The sequence below is a fragment of the Palaemon carinicauda genome, chromosome 28 (genome assembly GCF_036898095.1).
Source record: "Palaemon carinicauda isolate YSFRI2023 chromosome 28, ASM3689809v2, whole genome shotgun sequence".
Classification (NCBI taxonomy): domain Eukaryota; kingdom Metazoa; phylum Arthropoda; class Malacostraca; order Decapoda; family Palaemonidae; genus Palaemon; species Palaemon carinicauda.
This window is the reverse complement of record NC_090752.1, coordinates 5,829,994-5,855,007: the sequence shown is the minus strand read 5'-3', so window position 1 is coordinate 5,855,007 and position 25,014 is coordinate 5,829,994. Positions and strand designations below refer to the sequence as shown.

At 44.2% G+C, this 25,014-nt stretch overlaps 1 protein-coding gene across 2 annotated transcripts in view; it reads left to right on the top strand.

Moving 5' to 3' along the window:
- The window catches only part of LOC137621439 (eEF1A lysine and N-terminal methyltransferase), an 84,276-nt gene that overhangs the window by 22,653 nt on the left and 36,609 nt on the right, over nt 1-25,014 (top strand). For both annotated transcript variants that reach the window (XM_068351737.1, XM_068351736.1), the window contains exons 2-3: nt 16,669-16,791; nt 21,674-21,887. In XM_068351737.1, coding sequence (XP_068207838.1) covers nt 21,717-21,887 — 171 coding nt within the window. In that variant the 5' untranslated portion in view covers nt 16,669-16,791; nt 21,674-21,716. The remainder of the gene's footprint in view (nt 1-16,668; nt 16,792-21,673; nt 21,888-25,014) is intronic.

The window sequence follows — 25,014 nt, the reverse complement described above, 5'->3', positions numbered from 1 at the left end:
TAATATTTTATGATGGGATCCCACCCAGCACTTTTGTTATTTATAATTTTATCTAGTAAAATAGGTTAAAAATCACTTCTTATCAATACATTGGTAAAATTACGTAATAAGTGAGAAAATATAATTAACTTACATTAAATAAAATGTTTTTTTAAATTGTTTGTTTATCTTCACAGTGATACAGAGACTAACTCCTGTTACTTTGTATATTCGTTCCTATTCTATTAAACTCCACCTCTTTGCACACTGATAATTTTTGCCACAATGTGCAGTGGCTCCACCCATTGATCTTGGTACTCCATTGAAAATGCTGTAGTTTCTCTTATTGTATTACTATTTGGTACCAGATTTTGGTGGGATTTATTATTACCAATATACAAATCTTAGGTTAGGTTAGGTGTGGAATCTTAAGGGGCCCATACACGTTCAAAAAATGCAAAATTTGAGTGTGTGTAGGACGTTTTGATGTCAAAACGTCCTACACACGCAAATTTTGCATCAAAATGACGCTTTTTTTTCAATATTAAACTTACCCGATAATCATGTAGCTGTCAACTCCGTTGCCCGACAGAATTCTATGGAGGGATACGCCAGCTATCACAATACTAGAAGGGGGTGTATTTACCAGCGCCACCTGTGGCCAGGTACTCAAGTACTTCTTGTTGACACCTCCTCAATTATTCCTCTGTCGTGCTTCCGGCAAGACGTTCTGGGATACGCTTATGTTCTTGGAGTATTTTCACGACTTTGGTGAAGTATTTCTCTTTGATTTCGGCTGTCGCTTTACTGGAAAACTTCTATATTAGCTTAGTTAGCTTTTGGAATTAATTTGATTAATTTTGGTGACGAGAGAGTATGAACTCTCGTTCACCTTTCAATGGCCGACCCTTCCCTTAGACGGAAGTGTTGGTGTCTAAGAGAGTATAGACTCTCTTTCTTAATTTTGCTTAACAAAAGTTATAGATTTATTTTATATCTCTCCGCCTCTTATAGGCCTCTTCGATTAACTTCCTTTTATTATAAACTCATTAAAATTGATTTTTATATTTGTTTATATTCGACCTTCCTAATAGTAGGCGGTCTTTTACCGAAGTTAATAAACTTTGAGCCCGTCATTTCGGTTTTACCTGTTAACATATTATGCTATTTCCGCCACAGAGTTTGAAAGATTTTCTTTGACAGTCTCGTACTGTTTTCAAAGCTGAACTAACGTTTTGTTTTGTCTCTGCAGTTGTTGACGTTCAGAACGTTCAACTTGCACTCTATCGTTACGATAGAGAAAGAATGTTCACGGTTTCACGTTGCAGTAAGAGTAACCGTGTCTAGCGTTTTGTTCATTCTTTCTTAACTTAATGGTTTTGATCCTAATAAAGGAACTTTTCAGTTTTTTTCCTTTAACAATAATATGTTTTAACGATATATATGATTGGGCTCTTCTCTCAGGTTCTAAGTCAAGAGAGAGAGAGAGAGAGAGAGATAGAGACGGAGGGAGAAAGAGGATAAACGTTTCATTCAAGCCTGCCAGGCGTACGAGTAACGTCGTTATCGTTTTTTTTGCTCTTCTCCCTAGTCTCTTTAGGGGAAGAAACTAAACGTTTCTAGAGTGATCTAGTGTTTAGTCTCTTTCCAACCACTGATTTATCTTTCATTAGATTTTTCTGTTACATTGTAATTCTGTTTTCGCAATTACTAACTTTGAGAAAGGATAGAATTGCGTATTTCAGGTACAAACCACTTAAAGTTTCGAGTTCAGTGAAATAAGTGCAAACAGAAATCAAAGTGATAAGTGATTAGTGCGTGAGGGTACTTTTGTGCGCGCCAGTCGTCCTCCCAGTCCGGGACCTCTTGCAAGCTCCCAAGCCCAGGGGAGAAGCAATGTCGAAGGGCATAAGGGTTCAGCAGGCCTTGATCGGCGCACAGAAGTATTCTCGGTGGTTGTGGGCGTGTCTTACCGAGACCGTCACTCCCACCCGCAGACGATTGAGCCCTTATTTTGCTCGTCTGCAGAAGAGATTAGGGGAGAAAATAAAGGCAGAGTAACGCTGGTCTCAGGTCTCAAGACTTCTTATACGTTAAGTCCAGACCTATGCCAGACGTACGAAGTTAAAGTTCACAACCCGAATGCAGTCATTGGGTTAGCTCTGACTCTCCTCAGTCATCAGTTGATTACACTCCGACTAAGAGGAGTAAGGTTCTGCCACAACAGATCTCTGCTGTTAAGGCTTTACCTCAGCAGAACTTAGTGTCTGCCGACCCCAAGTTAACTCTACTGCAGTCCATACAGTCACAACTTTCGGTCTTGATGCGTGAGTGTCGGGCTGAGAGTGTTGCACCGCCTGCACTCCCTCCACCTGTTCTCGCTGCACCTGTGCTCGCCCAGCCTGCACCTGCTCCGCCTGTGCTCGCCCAGCCTGCACCTGCTCCGCCTGGTCGCAGCACCATCTGCCAGGCGTACGATGTTGTGAACTCTACTACAGTCCATGCAAGCACAGCTTTCGGACTTGATGAGTGAGTGTCGGGCTGAGAGTGTTGCTCCTCCGCCTCCGCCTACACTCCCTCCTCCTACACTCGCTCCGCCTGATCACAGTACCATCTGCCAGGCGTACGATGTTGTGGACTCTACTACAGTCCATGCAAGCACAGCTTTCGGACTTGATGAGTGAGTGTCGGGCTGAGAGTGTTGCTCCTCCGCCTCCGCCTACACTCCCTCCTCCTACACTCGCTCCGCCTGATCACAGTACCATCTGCCAGGCGTATGATGTTGTGGACTCTACTACAGTCCATGCAAGCACAGCTTTCGGACTTGATGCGTGAGTGTCGGGCTGAGAGTGTTGCACCTCCTGCACTCCCTCCACCTGTTCTCGCTGCACCTGTGCTCGCCCAGCCTGCACCTGCTCCGCCTGTGCTCGCCCAGCCTGCACCTGCTCCGCCTGGTCGCAGCACCATCTGCCAGGCGTACGATGTTGAACCACTTTCGGAGTTTGCTGTTCACAGTGTTGTTCAGCCTCAGCCTTCTTTAAGGCAACCCTTGCTTTGGGATCAGGAGAGTTACACTCTTCCTCCTCCTCCCCTTGCTGCTCCACCAGTGGTGCAACTCTCGGTTGGGGTACAACAACCTCTCCCCTCCGTGATCTGTCTGCTCAACCAGCGCTGCACCAAGTTCAACCCTCATCTAGGCAAGCTCATCTACACCATGCACTTGCGCCTCAGGAGCCTCAGCTTGCTAGAACTTTACCTTGTTCTGCGCAGCCTCAACCTTCTCATGCTCCACTCATCTCTCAGGAACAGGAACGGACTACTCCGCCTCCGTCCTCCGCTCAGCTGGTGCAATCCTTGGGTGCAACTCTTGCTAGGAGTCAACCTCCTTCACCCTTGCACCTGCCTTCTGCTCCGTCTGTTGTTCAGCCTATGCAGTCTGAACCTCAGGTTTTCTCTCAAGTTGAGGAAACCTCTGTTGTTGTTCCAGCTCGTTCTGACTCTGCTGTTCAGCATACCATGGTTTAAACCCCATGCAAGCATGCATAAAGCACTCTAGCACTGGTCATGGAATTTCTGAGAAATGTTAAACGCCATGCACACGCTCTGCTTTCCTTTCAGCAGGCTCTGCTTTCCTTTCAGCAGGCTCTGCTTACAGCAGGCTCTACTTACTACATGCTCAGCATTCAGCATGCTCTGCATTCAGCATGCTCTGCATACAACATGCTCTGCATACAGCATGCTCTGCATTCAGCATGCTCTGCATACAACATGCTCTACATACAGCATGCTCTGCATACAGCATACTCTGCATACATCATGCTCTGCATACCTTACCGCATGCTTCTCAACACATCTTGGGTTGTTGCCAACTCACTAGACTGTCAAGCAGTTTCATAACGTTGCCTTCTAGTCTGCTGCTTTGCACCAGTGAACCCTCACTCAGAGAACTTAGCTTTTCTAGGATAAGGTCCCTGTAGATGAGAAAGTTCTTTTCTCCCTCCTTCTGATATTCCCTTGAGGACTCTGTCATTTGGAGGGAGCCTTTAGCTGCATAACCTCTTATGGACTTTTATTTAAGCATAACATGCTTACAGGGAAGGTAATGGTTACACTTCAGCCGCTAATCCCGTCTGTTACCACACCTGCTCCCATAGACCTTGAGCTGTGTTGCATGACATGCAGTCCAAGCTTAGTCCTTGTTAGAGGATTTTTTGTTTACGGAGTCAATGTGTCACGGGGAAGACGTTCAACAACCAACAGAAGGGACTTGTTGTGACGCAGTGGGCAACCTCAGCAACCCGATAAGGAGTTGTCTGTACGACCCAGACAGTCTAGACAGATTCGGGTTGTCACTGTACTTCCTCGCTTGCCCATGATTGACAGTTTACAGACTGTGCAGCAGTATCATGATCTTGTGTCCGGCTCCGTCAGACGACTGGCTTTTAAGAGCTCCCTCAAGTCGTCGCTGTCTGGAGATTTTCAAATGGGCTATGGATCTGACCAAGGAACTGGGCCTCCTGGTCAATTTTGAGGAGTCTCAGCTCGTTCCATCCCAGACCATTGTCTCCTTGGGTATGGATCTTCAGAGTCGAGCTTTTCGGACTTGTCCGTCGGCCCCAAGGATCTTCCAAGCCCTAGAATGCATCCAGAGCATGCTGAGAAGGAACCGATGCTTAGTCAGGCAGTGGATGAGTCTAACAGGGACACTTTCATCGCTGGCCCTGTTCATCGAGTTAGGGAGACTCCACCTCCGCCCCCTTCAGTATCATCTAGCTGCTCACTGGATAAAGGACATGACGCTAGAGACGGGCTCAGTTCCTGTTTCCGAAGAGATGAGGTCTACTCTAACGTGGTGGAAGAACAGCATTCTTCTCAAGGAAGGTCTACCATTGGCTGTTCAGTCCTCCGACCACCGTCTCTTCTCGGACGCATCGGACACGGGCTGGGGTGCGACACTGGACGGACAGGAATGCTCGGGAACATGGAATCAGGAGCAAAGGACACTTCACATCTATTGCAAGGAGTTGTTGGCAGTTCATTTGGCCTTGATAAACTTCAAGTCCCTCCAGCTTAACAAGGTGGTGGAGGTGAACTCCGACTACACCACAGCCTTGGCTTACATCTCCAAGCAGGGAGGGACTCATTCGAGGAAGTTGTTCGAGATCGCAAGGGACCTCCTCATTTGGTCAAAAGATCGAAAGCTCACGCTGGTAACGAGGCTCATTCAGGGCGATATGAATGTCATGGCAGATCGCCTCAGCCGGAAGGGTCAGGTCTTCCCCACAGAGTGGACCCTTCACAAGAATGTTTGCAGCAGACTTTGGGCCCTGTGGGGTCAGCCAACCATAGATCTATTCGCTACCTCGATGACCAAGAGGCTCCTCTTGTATTGTTCTCCGATTCCAGACCCAGCAGCAGTTCGCGTGGATGCCTTTCTGCTGGATTGGTCCCATCTCAACCTGTATGCATTCCCGCCGTTCAAGATTGTCAACAGGGTACTTCAGAAGTTCGCCTCTCACAAAGGGACACGGCTGACGTTGGTTGCTCCCCTCTGGCCCGCGAGAGAATGGTTCACTGAGGTACTGCAATGGCTGGTCGACGTTCCCAGGACTCTTCCTCCTAGAGTGGACCTTCTGCGTCAACCTCACGTAAAGAAGGTACACCCAACCTCCACGCTCTTCGTCTGGCTGCCTTCAGACTATCGAAAGACTCTCAAGAGCTAGAGGCTTTTCGAAGGAGGCAGCCAGAGCGATTGCCAGAGCAAGGACGACATCCACTCTCAGAGTCTATCAGTCTTTATGGGAAGTCTTCCGAAGCTGGTGCAAGGCCAATGCAGTTTTCCTCAACCAGTACCAATGTAACCCAGATTGCTGACTTCCTGTTACATCTAAGGAACGTAAGCTCCCTATCAGCTCCTACGATCAAGGGTTACAGAAGTTTGTTGGCAGCGGTTTTCCGCCACAGAGGCTTGGATCTTTCCTCCAACAAAGATCTACAGGACCTCCTTAGGTCTTTTGAGACCTCAAAGGAACGTCGGTTGTCCACTCCAGGATGGAATCTAGACGTGGTCCTAAGGTTCCTAATGTCATCAGGATTTGAACCGCTCCAATCAGCCTCTTTTAAGGACCTCACATTAAAAAACTCTTTTCCTCGTGTGCTTAGCAACAGGTAAAAGAGTAAGTGAGATCCACGCCTTCAGCAGGAACATAGGTTTCACATCTGAAACGGCTACATGTTCCTTACAGCTCGGTTTTTTGGCTAAAAACGAGCTTCCTTCCCGTCCTTGGCCTAAGTCGTTCGAGATCCCAAGCCTGTCCAACATGGTGGGGAACGAACTGAAGAGAGTACTTTGCCCAGTTAGAGCTCTTAAGTACTATCTAAAGATCAAAACCATTACGAGGACAATCAGAAGCCTTATGGTGTGCTATCAAGAAGCCTTCTCTACCAATGTCTAAGAACTCAGTTTCTTACTACATCAGGCTTCTGATTAGAGAAGCAAATTCTCATCTGAAGGAAGAAGACCTTGCTTTGCTGAAGGTAAGGACACATGAAGTGAGAGCTGTGGCTACTTCAGTGGCCTTCAAACAGAACCGTTCTCTGCAGAGTGTTATGGATGCAACCTATTGGAGAAACAAGTCAGTGTTCGCATCATTCTATCTCAAAGATGTCCAGTCTCTTTACGAGTACTGCTACACCCTGGGTCTATTCGTAGCAACGAATGCAGTAGTAGGCGAGGGCTCAGCCACTACATTCCCATAATCCCATAACTTTTTAACCTTTCTCTTGAATACTTTTTATGGGTTGTACGGTCGGCTAAGAAGCCTTCCACATCCTTGTTGATTTGGCGGGTGGTCAATTCTTTCTTGAGAAGCGCCAAGGTTAAAGGTTGTGATGAGGTCCTTTAGTATGGGTTGCAGCCCTGTATACTTTAGCACCTTTGAGTTGATTCAGCCTCCCAAGAGGAACGCTGCGCTCAGTAAGGAAGACGATCTTATTAAAGGCAGAGTAACGGTTCAAGTCGACTTCCTTACCAGGTACTTATTATTTCATTGTTATTGTGGATAACTGATTATATGAAATATGGGATACTTAGCTATCCTTTAATCTTGTACACTGGTTTTCACCCACCCCCCTGGGTGTGAATCAGCTACATGATTATCGGGTAAGTTTAATATTGAAAAATGTTATTTTTATTAATAAAATAAATTTTTGAATATACTTACCCGATAATCATGATTTAATCGACCCTCCCTTCCTCCCCATAGAGAACCAGTGGACCGAGGAATAATTGAGGAGGTGTCAACAAGAAGTACTTGAGTACCTGGCCACAGGTGGCGCTGGTAAATACACCCCCTTCTAGTATTGTGATAGCTGGCGTATCCCTCCATAGAATTCTGTCGGGCAACGGAGTTGACAGCTACATGATTATCGGGTAAGTATATTCAAAAATTTATTTTATTAATAAAAATAACATTTTTCAATATTAAACTTACCCGATAATCATGTAGCTGTCAACTCCGTTGCCCGACAGAATTCTATGGAGGGATACGCCAGCTATCACAATACTAGAAGGGGGTGTATTTACCAGCGCCACCTGTGGCCAGGTACTCAAGTACTTCTTGTTGACACCTCCTCAATTATTCCTCTGTCGTGCTTCCGGCAAGACGTTCTGGGATACGCTTATGTTCTTGGAGTATTTTCACGACTTTGGTGAAGTATTTCTCTTTGATTTCGGCTGTCGCTTTACTGGAAACTTCTATATTAGCTTAGTTAGCTTTTGGAATTAATTTGATTAATTATGGTGACGAAGAGAGTATGAACTCTCGTTCACCTTTCAATGGCCGACCCTTCCCTTAGACGGAAGTGTTGGTGTCTAAGAGAGTATAGACTCTCTTTCTTAATTTTGCTTAACAAAAGTTATAGATTTATTTTATATCTCTCCGCCTCTTATAGGCCTCTTCGATTAACTTCCTTTTATTATAAACTTATTAAAATTAATTTTTATTTGTTTATATTCGACCTTCCTAATAGTAGGCGGTCTTTTCTTGGTACCGAAGTTAATTAACATTGAGCCCGTCATTTCGGTTTTACCTGTTAACATATTATGCTATTTCCGCCACAGAGTTTGAAAGAATTTCTTTGATAGTCTCGTACTGTTTTCAAAGTTGAACTAACGTTTTGTTTTGTCTCTGCAGTTGTTGACGTTCAGAACGTTCAACTTGCACTCTATCGTTACGATAGAGATAGAATGTTCACGGTTTCACGTTGCAGTAAGAGTAACCGTGTCTAGCGTTTTGTTCATTCTTTCTTAACTTAATGGTTTTGATCCTAATAAAGGAACTTTTCATTTTGGGAAATATTTCAGTTTTTTCCTTTAACAATAATATGTTTTTACGATATATATGATTGGGCTCTTCTCTCAGGTTCTAAGTCAAGAGAGAGAGAGAGAGAGAGAGAGAGAGAGAGAGAGAGAGAGAGATAGAGACGGAGGGAGAAAGAGGATAAACGTTTCATTCAAGCCTGCCAGGCGTACGAGTAACGTGTTTATCGTTTTTGCTCTTCTCCCTAGTCTCTTTAGGGGAAGAAGGTAAACGTTTCTAGAGTGATCTAGTGTTTAGTCTCTTTCCTGCCACTGAATTATTTATCTTTCATTAGATTTTTCTGTTACATTGTAATTCTGTTTTCGCAATTACTAACTTTTGAGAAAGGATAGAATTGCGTGTTTCAGGTACAAACCACTTAAAGTTTCGAGTTCAGTGAAATAAGTGCAAACAGAAAATCAAAGTGATAAGTGATTAGCGCAAAGTTCAGTGTTGTGCGTGAGGGTACTTCTGTGCGCGCCAGTCGTCCTCCCAGTCCGGGACCTCTTGCAAGCTCCCAAGCCCAGGGGAGAAGCAATGTCGAAGGGCAGAAGGGTTCAGCAGGCCTTGATCGGCGCACAGAAGTATCCTCGGTGGTTGTGGGCGTGTCTTACCGAGACCGTCACTCCCACCCGCAGACGATTGAGCCCTTATTTTGCTCGTCTGCAGAAGAAATTTAGGGGAGAAAACGCTGGTCTCAGGTCTCAAGACCTCTTAAACGTTAAGTCCAGACCTATGCCAGACGTACGAAGTTAGAGTTCAACAACCCGGATGCAGTCCTTGGGTTAGCTCTGACTCTCCTCAGTCATTAGTTGTTATGCACTCCGCCTAAGAGGAGTAAGGTTCTGCCACAACAGAGCTCGACTGTTAAGGCTTTACCTCAGCCTACTGTAGTTTCTGCCGACCCCAAGTGGACTCTACTACAGTCCATGCAAGCACAGCTTTCGGACTTGATGCGTGAGTGTCGGACTGAGAGTGTTGCGCCTCCGCCTCCGCCTACACTCCCTCCGCCTACGCTCGCTCCGCCTGATCGCAGTACCACCTGCCAGGCGTACGATGTTGTGGACTCTACTACAGTCCATGCAAGCACAGCTTTCGGACTTGTTGCGTGAGTGTCGGGCTGAGAGTGTTGCGCCTCCGCCTCCGCCTACACTCCCTCCGCCTATGCTCGCTCCGCCTGATCGCAGTACCACCTGCCAGGCGTACGATGTTGAGCCACGGGCTGAGTTTGCTGTTCCCAGTGGTGTTCAGCCTCCGCCTTCCTTAAGGCAACCTTTACAATGGGATCAGGAGGATTATACCTCTCTTCCTCCGCCTCCACTTGCTGCTCCACCAGTGATGCAACAATCGGTTGAGGTACAACAACCTCTCCCGTCCATGAGTCAGTCTCCTCAGCTCTCGCTGCAGCGAGCTCAACCCTCCACAAGGCAAGCTCCACAACACCTTAGCCTTGCGCCTCAGGAGCCTCAGCTTGCGAGACATTTACCTTGTTCTGCGCAGCCTCTTCCTCATCGCGCTCCGCTCACACCACAGGAACTGGAACTTGCTACTCCGCTTCCGCCAACCGCTCAGCAAGCGCAACCCTTGGGTTCAACCACTCATGCTAGGAGTCAGCCTCCTCCACCCATGCGCCTTCCTTCTGCTTGTCTTTTATTCAGCCTTTGCAGACTGAGCCTCAGGTGTTCCCTCAACAGAGTCTTGAAGAGGAAACCACAACTATTGTTGTTCCAGCTCGTTCTGACTCTGCTGTTCAGCATACCTTACCTCCATTTTCAAACCATATGATAATGGAGGTTATTTGTATTACTTATAAAAATATATTTGTATTCCTTGCAATATATTTTTAACAAGATCGCAAATATGGCAAAAATCTGAATCATGAGTTATGAATGTAAGGTAAATATTATGTTGATCTTAAAACCCCATGCAAGCATGCATAAAGCACTCTAGCACTGGTCATGGAATTTCTGAGAAATGTTAAACGCCATGCACACGCTCTGCTTTCCTTACAGCAGGCTCTGCTTACAGCAGGCTCTGCTTACTACATGCTCTGCATACAGCATGCTCTGCATACAGCATGCTCTGCATACAACATGCTCTGCATACAGCATGCTCTGCATTCAGCATGCTCTACATACAACATGCTCTGCATTCAGCATGCTCTGCATTCAGCATGCTCTGCATACAACATGCTCTTCATACAGCATGCTCTGCATACAGCATACTCTGCATACAACATGCTCTGCTTACCTTACCGCATGCTTCTCAGTCACACATCTTTGGTTGTTGCCAACTCACTAGACTGTCAAGCAGTTTCATAACGTTGCCTTCTAGTCTGCTGCTTTTGCACCAGTGAACCCTCACTGAGAGAACTTTGCTTTTCTAGGATATGGTCCCTGTAGATGAGAAAGTTCTTTTCTCCCTCCTTCTGATATTCCCTTGAGGACTCTGTCATTTGGAGGGAGCCTTTAGCTGCATAACCTCTTATGGACTTTTATTTAAGCATAACATGCTTCCAGGGAAGGTAATGGTTCCACTTCAGTCGCTAATCCCGTCTGTTACCACACCTGCTCCCATAGACCTTGAGCTGTGTTGCATGTCATGCAGTCCAAGCTTAGTCCTTGTTAGAGGATTTTTTGTTTACGGAGTCAATGTGTCACGGGGAAGACGTTCAACAACCAACAGAAGTGACTTGTTGTGACGCAGTGCGGCAACCTCAGCAACCCGATAAGGAGTTGTCTGTACGACCCAGACAGTCTAGACAGATTCGGGTTGTCACTGTACTTCCTCGCTTGCCCATGATTGACAGTTCACAGACTGTGCAGCAGTATCATGATCTTGTGTCCGGCTCCGTCAGACGACTGGCTTTTAAGAGCTCCCACAAGTCGTCGCTGTCTGGAGATTTTCAAATGGACTATGGATCTGACCAAGGAACTGGGCCTCCTGGTCAATTTTGAGGAGTCTCAGCTCGTTCCATCCCAGACCATTGTCTCCTTGGGTATGGATCTTCAGAGTCGAGCTTTTCGGACTTTTCCGTCGGCCCCAAGGATCTTCCAAGCCCTAGAATGCATCCAGAGCATGCTGAGAAGGAACCGATGCTCAATCAGGTAGTGGATGAGTCTAACAGGGACACTTTCATCACTGGCCCTGTTCATCGTGTTAGGGAGACTCCACCTCCCCCCCCTTCAGTATCATCTAGCTGCTCACTGGATAAAGGACATGACGCTAGAGACGGTCTCAGTTCCTGTTTCCGAAGAGAGGAGGTCTTCTCTCGCGTGGTGTAAGAACAGCTTTCTTCTCAAGGAAGTCTACCTTTGGCTGTTCAGAAACACGACCGCCGTCTCCTCTCGGACGCATCAGACACGGGCTGGGGTGCGACTTTGGACGGACAAGAATGCTCGGGAACATGGAATCAGGAGCAAAGGACACTTCACATCATTTGCAAGAAGTTGTTGGCGGTTATTCTGGCCTTGATAAACTTCAAGTCCCTCCAGCTTAACAAAGTGGTGGAGGTGGACTCTGACAACACCACAGCCCTGGCTTACATCTTCAAGCAGGGAGGGACTCTTTCGTGGAAGTTGTTCTAGATCGCAAGGGACCTACTCATCTGGTCTTAAGATCGAAAGCTAACTGGTAACGAGGTTCATTCAAGGCGGTATGAATGTCATGGCAGATCACCTCAGACGGAAGGGTCAGGTCATCCCCACAGAGTGGACCCTTCTCAAGAATGTTTGCAACAGACTTTGGGCCCTGTGGGGTCAGCCAACCATAGATCTGTTCACTACCTCGATAACCTAGAGACTCCTGTTGTATTGTTCTCCGATTCCAGACCCAGCAGCAGTTCACGTGGATGCTTTTCTGCTGGATTGGTTCCATCTCGACCTGTATGCATTCCCGCCGTTCAAGATTGTCAACAGGGTACTTCAGAAGTTCTCCTCTCACAAAGGGACACGGCTGACGTTGGTTGGCTCCGCTCTGGTCCGCGAGAGAATGGTTCTTAGAGGTACTGCAATGGCTGGTCGACATTCCCAGGACTCTTCCTCTAGGAGTGAACCTTCTAAGTCTACCTCACGTAAAGAAGGTACACCCAATCCTCCACGCTCTTCGTCTGACTGCCTTCAGACTTTCGAAAGACTCTCAAGAGCTAGGGGCTTTTCGAAGGAGGCAGCCAGAGCGATTGCCAAAGCAAGGAGAACATCCACTCTCAGAATCTATCAGTCTCAAGGGGAAGTCTTCCGTAGCTGGTACAAGACCAATGCAGTTTCCTCAACCAGTACCACTGTAACCCAGATTGCTGACTTCCTGTTATATCTAAGGAAAGTAAGATCCCTTTCAGCTCCTACGATCAAGGGTTACAGAAGTATGTTGGCAGCGGTTTTCCGCCACAGAGGCTTGGATCTTTCCACCAACAAAGATCTACAGGACCTCCCTAGGTCTTTTGAGACCTCAAAGGAACGTCGGTTGTCCACTCCAGGCTGGAATCTAGACGTGGTCCTAAGGTTCCTTATGTCATCAAGATTTGAACCTCTCTAATCAGCCTCTTTTTAGGACCTCACATTAAAAACTCTTTTCCTCGTGTACTTGACAACAGCTAAAAGAGTAAGTGAGATCCACGCCTTCAGCAGGATCATTGTTTTCACATCTGAAACGGCTACATGTTCCTTGCAGCTCGGTTTTTGCTAAACGAACTTCCTTCACGTCCTTGGCCTAAGTCGTTCGAGATCCCAAGCCTGTCCAACTTGGTGGGGAATGATCTGAAGAGAGTACTTTGCCCAGTTAGAGCTCTTAGGTACTATCTAAAAAGGTCTTAACCTTTACAAGGACAATCAGAAGCCTTATAGTGTGCTATCAAGAAACCTTCTTTTCCAAGTTCTAAGAACTCAGTTTCTTACTATTCAGGCTTCTGATTAGAGAAACACATTCTCATCTGAAGGAAGAAGACCTTGCTTTGCTGAAGGTAAGGACACATGAAGTGGGAGCTGTGGCTACTTCAGTGACCTTCAAACAGAACCATTCTCTGCAGAGTGTTATGGATGCAACCTATTGGAGAAGCAAGTCAGTGTTCGCATCATTCTATCTCAAAGATGTCCAGTCTCTTTACGAGTACTGCTACACCCTGGGATCATTCGTAGCAACGAATGCAGTAGTAGGCGAGGGCTCAGCCACTACATTCCCATAATCCCATAACCTTTTAACCTTTCTCTTGAATACTTTTTATGGGTTGTACGGTCGGCTAAGAAGCCTTCCACATCCTTGTTGATTTGGTGGGTGGTCAATTCTTTCTTGAGAAGCGCCGAGGTTAAAGGTTGTGATGAGGTCCTTTAGTATGGGTTGCAGCCCTGTATACTTTAGCACCTTTGAGTTGATTCAGCCTCCCAAGAGGAACGCTGTGCTCAGTAAGGAAGACGATCTTATTAAAGGCAGAGTAACGGTTCAAGTCGACTTCCTTACCAGGTACTTATTATTTCATTGTTATTGTGGATAACTGATTATATGAAATACGGGATACTTAGCTATCCTTTAGTCTTGTACACTGGTTTTTCACCCACCCCCCTGGGTGTGAATCAGCTACATGATTATCGGGTAAGTTTAATATTGAAAAATGTTATTTTTATTAGTAAAATAAATTTTTGAATATACTTACCCGATAATCATGATTTAATCGACCCTCCCTTCCTCCCCATAGAGAACCAGTGGACCGAGGAATAATTGAGGAGGTGTCAACAAGAAGTACTTGAGTACCTGGCCACAGGTGGCGCTGGTAAATACACCCCCTTCTAGTATTGTGATAGCTGGCGTATCCCTCCATAGAATTCTGTCGGGCAACGGAGTTGACAGCTACATGATTATCGGGTAAGTATATTAAAAAATTTATTTTACTAATAAAAATAACATTTTGAACGTGTATGGGCCCCTTTAGGTTAGGGGGTGTTCTTGTTTTTGTTTCCCCTTTTAAATATGTTTTTCAGTCTATCCCAACAGACTAACAATATCAGCTAAGGGTACACTATACTATACTTAGCAGGTCAAATACATGGAAATAGTGTAATTCTAAGTCATGTTCCAGTTGTTATCCATAATTCCTCAAGATAGTGGCTACACATATGCACATTATTTGTTACTATTGTAGTTCCGGATGGGGCAACATTTTCTAGGGAAATTTATGTTTTTTCTAAGTTCCATGTGATTTTACCTGTCGTTTTTTCTCTTGTGTATGTGTTTATACATTTTACTCCGTCTCTGACCCACTTCCTACCGATTGATTTGAAAAACGGTGGCTTTAGATCTCCTTTGCATGCGTTTGTACATTTTTTTTTTTTATCAATTAATGATTAAGTATGCCCCCCCTACCAGCCCACTTCTGGCCAAGAGTTTTGAATATTTTCTGTGTGCACCCCATCAGGCCAATAAAGGAGGGAAGTTACTCTAATGGGTTTTCCTTTCCCCGAAATTGTAACTTTTTTAGCCAATATTCTTATAGATAATGTTCAGCATTCGACATCCATCATTGAATGTCGGCAAATGACAACTTTATCCCTTGCCTGTTTATAGCAAACTTATAAATATGAAATAAGCTTATGATATATGAAAACTAGATCGTTGTCTTTAGCGATTCCTTTTGGACGTAAGTGGGTGGTCCATATCAACTCCTCATGACGCTAGTTGGTCGCCCAAAACAAGTCCTTGTGACGTCAGTTGGCTGACGTGTATTACATGCATTTCATAATTCTTGGTGGAATTTATTATTTTCTCATGTTTAAACATTTGATAAACTCAAGACGCTCATGGTAAACATTACATATGATATTTAAGAATATATGCATGTTTGAATTTTATTTACTTGGTCTGAAATAAGTAATTGTTAAGTCAAAATTTTAACTTTTTATTTTGGCAATGTCAGGAAATAGATGTTGTTGATGCTAAGAATAAGTTATATAGGTAAGGTTAGGTTAAGGTATGTCTATTTCTATGGACCGTTGGTAGAATATGGTTTTCCATTAATATTTGCACTCTATTTCAGGCGATTGTGTGGGCGTGGTTCATGATAAATTTGTAAATATGTAAGAAGAAAAGCAATCATCGTAAATGGTATCAGTGCTTGGCACCTGCCTAAGTTGTATGCCCATGGATGGTTTAGAGCTGTGTGAGCATCAAAGAACCAGGAATTACATTACTTATGGGGACACAGATTCCTAGTTTATATTACTTTAACTACATTATTTGAACTGTAATGACATATAATGTACAGTTACGACTATTTAACTTTGTATGTTTCAATTTTATCAACTTCTACTGTACAATAGGAAGGAAGCGGTTAACCAAATCTTTTCATGCCATTTTCATTCCATGCCTTTTGCGTTCTATTGATGGTCTTAAGGAATTGGGTAATCTTTGGGATGTTATGAGTATGCAATCATCATCATCATCCTCTCCTACACCTATTGACGCAAAGGGCCTTGGTTAGATTTTGCCAGTCATCTCTATCCTGAGTTTTTAAATTAATACTTCTCCATTCATCATCTCCTAGTTCACGCTTCTAGTCCTCAGCCATGTAGGCCTGAGTTCGTACTATTTCAACTTAACCTGAGATAAATTTGACTGAACATAAGAGAGATATGTTTGTTAGTTGTGTTTTATAAAAATCACATGCCTGTTTTTCATTCCCATCTTTGATTTAGTGAATATTATTTTTTCCATGTGCAAATTGTGCAGTGATTACAGAAGGTCCTCAACTTAAAACATTCGTAAATACAAACACAAATCCAACTGAAAATAACAAAGATAAAGAAAAACTATAATAAAACAATATTGACATTCAATACAGTAAGCAAAGCAACATTTGTAATAACCTGATATCTATTTCAAATGAAAACTGATTATTTGCTAACTTTTGTAGCTGGAAATCATAGGCATGGAATTCAGGTTAGGCCTACCTTAGGCCAAAATTTAACAAAATTTGACTTACAAACAGCTTCTTGGAACAAATTAACTTTGTAAGATGAGAACCTTTTGTATTATGATTGCTTTCATTGGAAGGTACTTCTGCTTCCGTTTTGTTGTTCATCAGTTATTTACAATATTCTAAAGTTCATTCTAGATGCTCTCTACTTTTAAGTTGATATTTAGTTACAGGGATTTCTAATTTTATAGTTTGCAAAGATAAATTATGCATATTTTATATCTATTGTACTGTATGCTTTTATTCATAGTGTTAGAGACAAGGTATTTTTAACTAGATTTTCATTCTATTCTGTTAAAATAACTTCTTTTTCTGTTTTTTTTTTTTTTTTTTTTTTTTTGTGAACTGATTCATTTCTGTTATTTTCAGGTATGGAGAGTATACAGAATTATGTGGTCTTTTACATAAATACATAAAGCTTCAAGACAAGATATTAATTGCAGGCTGTGGTAATTCTGCCATTAGCGCAGATCTTCACAAAGTCGGATACAAGTAAGTATTGTATAACTGAAGTCCATTGTAATTTAACATACTGGGTAAATTCTTAATATTTTAACAAATTTAGATGGAATAATATATTAGTGTCCTGGTGTAAGTCATTGAGTAGATCGATAAGGTAGGACTGTAGTTCCAGAAGGTAGGACTTATACTGAAAATTACGTATAGTATGTACTATACTGTACAGTATACCAAACAAATTTTTCCCATACGAAATTAAGGGAAATGAAGTAATCTATTCTATTTAAAAAATTTATATGTTCATAAACAAATACAAACTATTATTTTCTTTTTACTATGGATACATTGTTCCGGCTCGCTGGAAGATGAGCCATAAACTATTTACGCATGGTAAACAACCTCCTAGTTAGCGGTGTGGTACCGTTGGTAGACCAACCGCCCCCGCTCAACAGTTGTCTAGATTGTATATCCACTTTTGATCTAGGCTCGGTTGAGTGCATACATTCCATTTCTCTCCTGTAAATCCTGAAGGCTGGCTATAAACACTTTTTTTTTTTTTTCTTTTCAGGTGTGTTTCTTTTCTTTTTAGATGTGATTGTTTTTTGAGGACTTTTAAGATGCTGGTTTGTCCTGGCATGGAAGGGCGCTCTTGCATGCCGCAAGTGTAGGAGATGGATCCTCATTGCCCTGGGTGCCGAAGACACTCGTGCACTTGGGCGCCTCCTTGCACGGAGTGTCAGGAGTAGCCATCCTCCCAGTGTGAGGGGTATAGTAGACAATGGAAGATGAAGTCTAAAAGGGATTCTTCTTCCTCGGGGTCATCCTCGAGGTTGAAAAAATCCAGACTCCTTAATGCGACCTCTTGTCTGACCCCGCTGACTCTGCTTGTTCGGTCTCCTCCAGAGGATGAACGAGTTAGAGTCATGTCCCTTTGACCCCTGGACAACCTTCCGCCGAAGGGGAACCTCTCGTTTGATGCCTTGCATCCCCTTTGGGGATTTCGGGTCCCCCTCAAGGAACGTATTTTGGACGTGCTGAAGTTAGGGGCACAGCGGGAGCGCACATGTGCCTCTGCAGGGGTTGGCAACGGCCTTCCCCCTCAGAGCCTCCGGAGTGGAGTCCCTCCAGAATGTCTCATGCCCTTAGCAGAAGCATCTTCCGCAACTTGTTGCCCACCTGAGGAGTTGCTGGCAGTGTTTCTTTAGTCTCATCCAGGCTTGCAATCCTCCCAGAGTGAATATACCGGCTGATCTCGGCCAGCTAGCTGAGTTCCCTCAGCAGGAGAAAAGTGTTTGCACTGTCCCTTCACTCTACGAGGAAGGTCACCCTTCTCACCGACAGGAAAGGGCTTCCTCTCTTGAGTGGTCTCCCCCTTGACTTTCTAGTAAATGAGCATCAGACTTGTCTTTGCCTCGCTCCAACTCTTCAGATTTGAATTATTCGGACTACCCTGATAGTGGTGCTCACCGACCGCTTGCAATCCCTTCCTCTCACCACCATGCCCCTAGGGCGCAATGAGCCTAGACGAGTCTCATGAGACGCAATCCTTCGGGGTCATAGCCTCAGGCCTCTACTCCCTACAGGATAGAGCCAGCTTTTTCTGATGTTTGCAGACAAGGACCCCTCGACTTTCTTCTTTCCATCTGATCTGGCACTTTCTCTTACAGGAGTGCACAAGGCAGCTCGTGAACCTCGTGCAGGTTCCCTGATAAGTGTTTGCACTCCTGTCCACTATGCATTGGCGAGGTGGCTGGGTGAGCTCCTCCCACTGATGAAGGTCTGCTCGGTTCTCTTTCTGCTGCCAGAGAAACACCTGCTGGTTATCAGCGAGTAAAGACCTCGGGATTTTATGGTTAGGAAAAATACAAATTACTTATAAATTTGTCATCTTTATATGGCACATTATGAATTCATAGAATAGTATGAAATAATTTAGAATCTAGTAATTACTGTACTAAACTACAAAAGAACAATACTGTACATAAAAACAGCAATTAGGTGAAATGACTTAAAAATTTAACCACATTTTACCTTGCTGGAAGCATAGCCTCTGAGGGTGGTGGTGAGGACAGGGAAGATTAGATGTTCTTGTTTGGAGAACAATTAAACTTAGGGATCTTAAATTCTCATACAGTACTTTTCTATGATCTTGATTTTTTCATCTCTATTGTGATCCTAATTATTTTTCTTGTTACTTGGCTTTTCTCACAAACTTTTAAAGTAATTTGTGAAAACATGAATCATACCTAAGTCAGTGTACCTTTATTCTGAAGTGGTCACATACTGATGTTCTATGCTATAGTTTTACTTTTAAGTCATCTTTAGTGTTATTTTATGTCCATATGATGTTGGGTTTTATTGAAAAATAAGATGAACATACGGTTCTTCCTTGTCCCCTATTCATCTTTGTTGCAACTTATAAAGAAGAACGAGTAGAAGACATAATTGAATAAATTAGGAAGTCCGATAGATAGGATTTACGAACTGTATGTGTAACTCCTGCCATTTCTGTCCCCATGGTAGAGACTGCTGTACCAAGAACTTGCTGCTGGTTGGAAGGAAAGGGCTTTGCCTGCCTTTTCCCCATCCTGGACTATTATACTCTCTCTCTCTTTTGGGGAGAGAGAGGGAATAGGCATGTGCTGAGAGTTGTCCTTTAACAGTAAGGAACATCGGTATGCATTGCTCCTCCTTGTATCATTATGAAGGCAGTCCCCATGAGAATCCAAGCACAAGGTCTCCATGCTTCTAGGGAACGTACAACCTTCTACAGTCACCTGAGTTTCATGCACATAGGCTTTACATATGGTCTTTTACCCTACTGCCCCTCATGAATATGCGTTCAAGGACTTTACACGGGTATGCAACAGAATTCCACACGCAACAGGTTTCCATACTTAATATGGTCTCCAAGTTCCTAGCTTTTATGCTCACAAGTTCTGTGTATGGTCATTTCTATACAATATTGCCTTTTACGTGTAAGCGTGCCAGGACACGACAAGTACTGTATGTGCTACAGAATTCCACACTTAAGGTCTTTGACTGTGCTGTCTCTCACGTGTATGAGCAATGTGTCCATTCATATAGTTTCCGACAATACTGCCTTTTCACGCTCACACACAAGATCTCTACATGTGTGGTCTGACTGTGTTACCTTTCACTTGTAAGCACAAGGTCTCCACGGATACAAACTTTACAAACATAAAGGCAGTCGTCTAAGATCTTGATCATCAATGAGCAAAACGGCTCACGTGCACGACCTTATACGCCCACAATCATCCTTGTGGATGTTTCTTGAGTCCTCAGGTCTCTCAAGTAGACCCTCCTGTACCCTTGACTGGGCTTTAGATAGGATTTGACCTGTAGAGTACTCATGAGCCTCAGTCTCAGCCTTTCGCTGGGTTTACCGCATGACATATGTCATGAGTATTCCTCAATGGAGGAAGGCTTTTCTCTCCATTGTTGTGGAGTTTGTGTCCAATAGTCAGCTTCTAGCATGGCTGAATTCTAATCTCATATCTTTCTCCATCTCCTCCATACTAGTGGGGTGTAATAGGACGTTGGATGACTCCTTCCTGTGAGAACACTACAACAATTCTTAAGAATATCGGATCCCCTTGTGGAGCATCAAAGATTTACCTGCACAGAAGGGTTATAGATGAAGATATCCAAAAACATTGCTTCTTCTGAGTCATCCATTTTCATTCTAAATGATCCAAGGAGATATCAGAAGTACCATCCTGAAGACAGGGTTATCAAATCTACCCTAACCTTCAGGAAGAATCTGTCAGTGGTGCTAGTCCTGAAGGTAAGAGTCTGATATGAAAGACAATCTTTATTGCCATGGAAGTTATTCCACAGATTCTTGGTTCTACGATAGCTACTCAACCAGTGGAGTTGCAAACTTAGCTCCCTGGTGGGACAAGTAGCATCTTAGCTAAGGTAGTGGATGTTACATAAGTCTAGAAGGAAAGGTAGAATGTTTGGCCGCTCTCATCTTCCTTTTTCCCTTCTTTGGGGTGAAACAGTCTCTCTGTTATATGCTGGATAGAATGCTATATGCAGACAAGACTCACGACCAAGTAACTTTTCTTGACTGACAAGTTTTGTATTAAAGTATCTCAGTATAAGGAGGAAGGATGAGATATTTGCAACCCATTTCTCATAATGACCATACATTTAGACACCATATCCTTACAGGTACTTTTTCCATAATTGCCTTCCAGAGTCCTTTATGGACATAGCCCAACACCGGCAACATATTCATGCTCAAGTTGTTAGTAGGTTTTCAGAGTTACCACTTTTTCTCTTCTCCAAGACTAAAGTGTATTGATATTTCCCGGGTTAGTAAACCAGCCAGAATGGTTTTAGAAACGTCTTCCCTCCTAAGGATGAGTTTCCTATTAATGGTCGAAGGTTTGTATTATGTTTAGGATAAAATTTTAAATGGTCAGAAGTTTAATAGCGGTCAGACTATTGATACAATAAAGAAGTTTCTTGTTGGCTCTATGATCTGGGAATATAAAGTTCAATAATACTCTGGATAAAGATAGCTTAGAAAGTGATTGATATAGAGGGGTATGATTCAGGTGAAAATGGGTCATTGAGATATTTGAGGGTCAACAGGTTTATTTTATTCCCAACGCTTGACTATTGTGTCGATATGGAATGAATTTTAATTACACATTATCAGAACATCATCTTTCCCTCACTGAAAGGCAAGAAAGGTTTAAAACTCTTTCGATATTAAACAACTGAAAGTACCTCATGCCATGTTACTTAGAATATGAATGATCCGTCCGTCCTCTGGTGACAAATTGAGGTGCATAAGAATTTCCCACAATATATCTATATACATTTAAGTTATTTGCATTATAGCATTGGAGGATATAAATAATTTTTCATTAAATTTCAGAGATATCATCAATGTTGACATCAGTGAGATTGTCATTAGGCAGATGCAAGCTAAATATTCAGAGTTTCCTGATATGCAATGGCTGCAAATGGATATCACAGCCTCCACTTTTGAAGATGAGCAGTTTTCATGTGTCTTCGATAAAGGAACTCTCGATGCTCTAATGACAGATTCCTCACAAGAAGTTATAAGTACTATCAACAAATATTTCACCGTAAGTTATTAAAAGTATTTTGTTTCCAGTCTACTTGTTTTTTGCTCTTAAACTGCAGTATCAGGTGATATGCTTGAAGTCTGTTGAATGTCATTTTATATTTTGATCTTTGATATATTTTTGTTACCTTTCATTTGTTTCAACACGTAATACGGGACAAACCAACAACCTTTTATGATTTCAGCAAAACTGGAAATTGCTGTTAAATTTTTAACAAGGTAAATAATGGTTGTCTGTTGGGTGGGAGGTAGGCCCCATCCACCCAACTGAAAGAGCAAAACTCACTTTGACCTCGGCTGCCGGATAGTACAGATGTACTTTTCGGCATCCTCATTTGGCTGTTTTAATCTTTTATTTTAAATATTAAACTTAGCCGGTGAATATATAATAGCTGACGTCTCGGACGGCTCGACAGAAACCAAAAACTCGCGAGCGATCGCCATGAAGGTTGCGGGTGTGACCACCAGCGCCGACTATCGGCCAGATACCACATATACTTGTAAACATCTCCAGTTCTTCTCTGTCGGTCTTATCGACAAGTTGATTCTGCTCGCTGATGACCTTGAGTTTTCGTCCTTTTTGGTGAAGTACTTTATTTTGGTTGTTTTTGAGCTTTCGCTGTGACGGGTGTTTTTTCTTCAATTAAAACTCTTGAAACCCTTTTTTGGCTAGTGTTTATTGTTGATGACTTTGGATTTGTTTTGGATTTTCTCTGATTGTTCAATATGGCTGACCCTTCTCCTATCCCTGGACCTAAATTTCGCAAGTGTAATGCTAGGGATTGTAACAAACGTCTTCCCAAGGCCTCTCTCGACCCACATACCGTTTGTTCTAATTGCCGGGGTAAATCCTGCCAATTAGGAGATCGGTGTGATGAGTGCGTGGTCTTGTCGGAATTCGACTGGCTTGAATATGATAAATATTCTCGTAAGCTGGAGAGAGATAGGGTGAGGAGAAGCTCCTCTAGGTCGTTGGAATTTTCCTCCTCCCATGCCCCTGAACCTAATCCTTCCCCTGTAGTAGTTGTTCCTGAACCCCCTACTAGCACTCCTGAACCGTCCATGCGGGATATGTTTCTTGCGATTCAAGCTTTAGGCGAAAAAGTTGAGTCCTTAGCATCGGACCGTAACCAACTCATGTCAGATGTGAAGTTATTGAAGTGTCAGAGTGGTAAATCAGAAAATCGTAGTGATAAAGTGATAAGTGCGCAAAGTGTATTTAGTGTTGCGATCGAGGGTTCGTCTGTTCGTGCTTGTCGCTCCCCTAGTCCGAGACCTCTTTCAGGCTCCCCTGCACCAGGGAGAAGTAATGTCGTAGGACTTAAGGGGACGAGAGGCTTTAACCAACGTACAGACGTTCCCTCTTTGGTATCGGACGTTTCTCGTCAAGATCGCCCTTACCATAAGACGGGTGAGACTGTGTTCTCCTCGTCATCCGAAGGCTTTTCGCAAAAGAAACCTTGGCGCAAGGTTTCTAGACCCTTGAAGCGAAAGTCAGTCCCTTCAGGACAGGTCCAGCGTCCTGGCTGTAGCCATTGGGACAGCTCTGACCCTTTGCAGTCGTCGGAAGACTGTTCGCCTTTTAAACGCAAACGTAACACGGGGTCCGAGGGTCGCGGTAAAGGCAATGTTTTGCCAACACAGACGTTACTGTCGTCTCGGCCCGTTCCGACTCCCGTTGATCCTAAATGGGTTGTTCTGCAGGACATGCAGACTAAGCTTGCCTCCCTTATGGAGGAGTATAACGTTGAGCAGGTTCACGATGATCCTTCGCTTTCGAGTCGCCGTTACGCTGAATGAGATTCTGGCCGTCAGCCGCCCAAACGAGCATTTACTCGTACGTTTGACGTTAGTGCTGACGTTTCTTGTACTTTGAAACGTGATGTCAGTAGTTTTTCACGTCAGTCACGTGACATGAATCCTCCCTCGCTGCAGTCTCGTGTTGACTTTCAGCCGCTGCCGCAGTCTCGTGTTGACGTTCAGCCGCTGCCGCAGTCTCGTGTTGACGTTCAGCCGCTGCCGCCGCAGCCCCGACCTGACGTTCGCCGACCGGCTCAGTTGCCTCGACTTGACGTTGAGCGTCAATCACCGCAGTCGAAGGTTGTTTTGCCTGCTCAGTCTATGCAGTCAAGGCAGTTCCGACGTGACGTTGAGCGTCAATCAACTTCAGTTGTTGTTGTTGGTCAGTCACAAGGATTTCAGTCCTTTCAGCAGCGGCGTGACGTCGCTTCCTCTACTGCTACTGCTGCTCCTTTGCTTGTTGACATTGCCTGTCAAGCGTTGCCGCCGCGGCAGGTCTCTCCTTTTCATGAGACTCGGCAATTGTCGGACGAGGTTCCTTCAGATGAGGAAGTTGCTGATCCTCCTCCTACTGATATTCCTTTGGGGACTTTGTCAGACGGAGAGGAGCCTAAAGCTGCTCAGCCCTCTATGGACTTTAAAAAAATCGTGCTGATTTTTAAGGATCTTTTTCCGGACCATTTTGTAACTGCTGCTCCTCGTTCGCCTCCGTCAGAGTTCACGCTAGGCCTAGCTACTTCGAAGCCTTCGTTTACTAAGCTAGTGCTTTCTCGCTCTTCTAAGAGAGCTTTACGTTTGCTAGGCGACTGGTTGATCACCAGGAGGAGTTTGGGGAAGACAGCCTTTGCTTTCCCTCCTTTTAAACTGGCTTCTAGAGCGAGCGTCTGGTATGACACGGGAGAAGTTCTTGGCTTGGGAGTTCCTGCCTCTGCCCAGGGAGACTTCTCAAGCCTCGTAGACTCTCCCCGTCGCCTGGCCATGAGACGCTCTAAAATTTACTGGTCCTCCTCGGACCTTGACCATCTCCTCAAAGGGGTTTACAGGGCCTTCGAAGTTTTTAACTTCTTAGATTGGTCGCTAGGGGCCTTAAGCAGGAAGATCTCTTCGGCCGACCGTGATGTTTCCGTGCTTATTATGTCCTGCATGGACAAAGCCATCCGTGATGGCTCTAATGAGCTCGCCGCTACCTTTACGGCAGGAGTCCTGAAGAAGAGGGAGACTCTTTGCTCGTTCCTTTCGGCAGGAGTAACTCCCTGCCAAAGGTCGGAGCATCTCTTTGCCCCGTTGTCATCTGCCTTGTTTCCTCAGCAGTTGATCAAGGATATTGC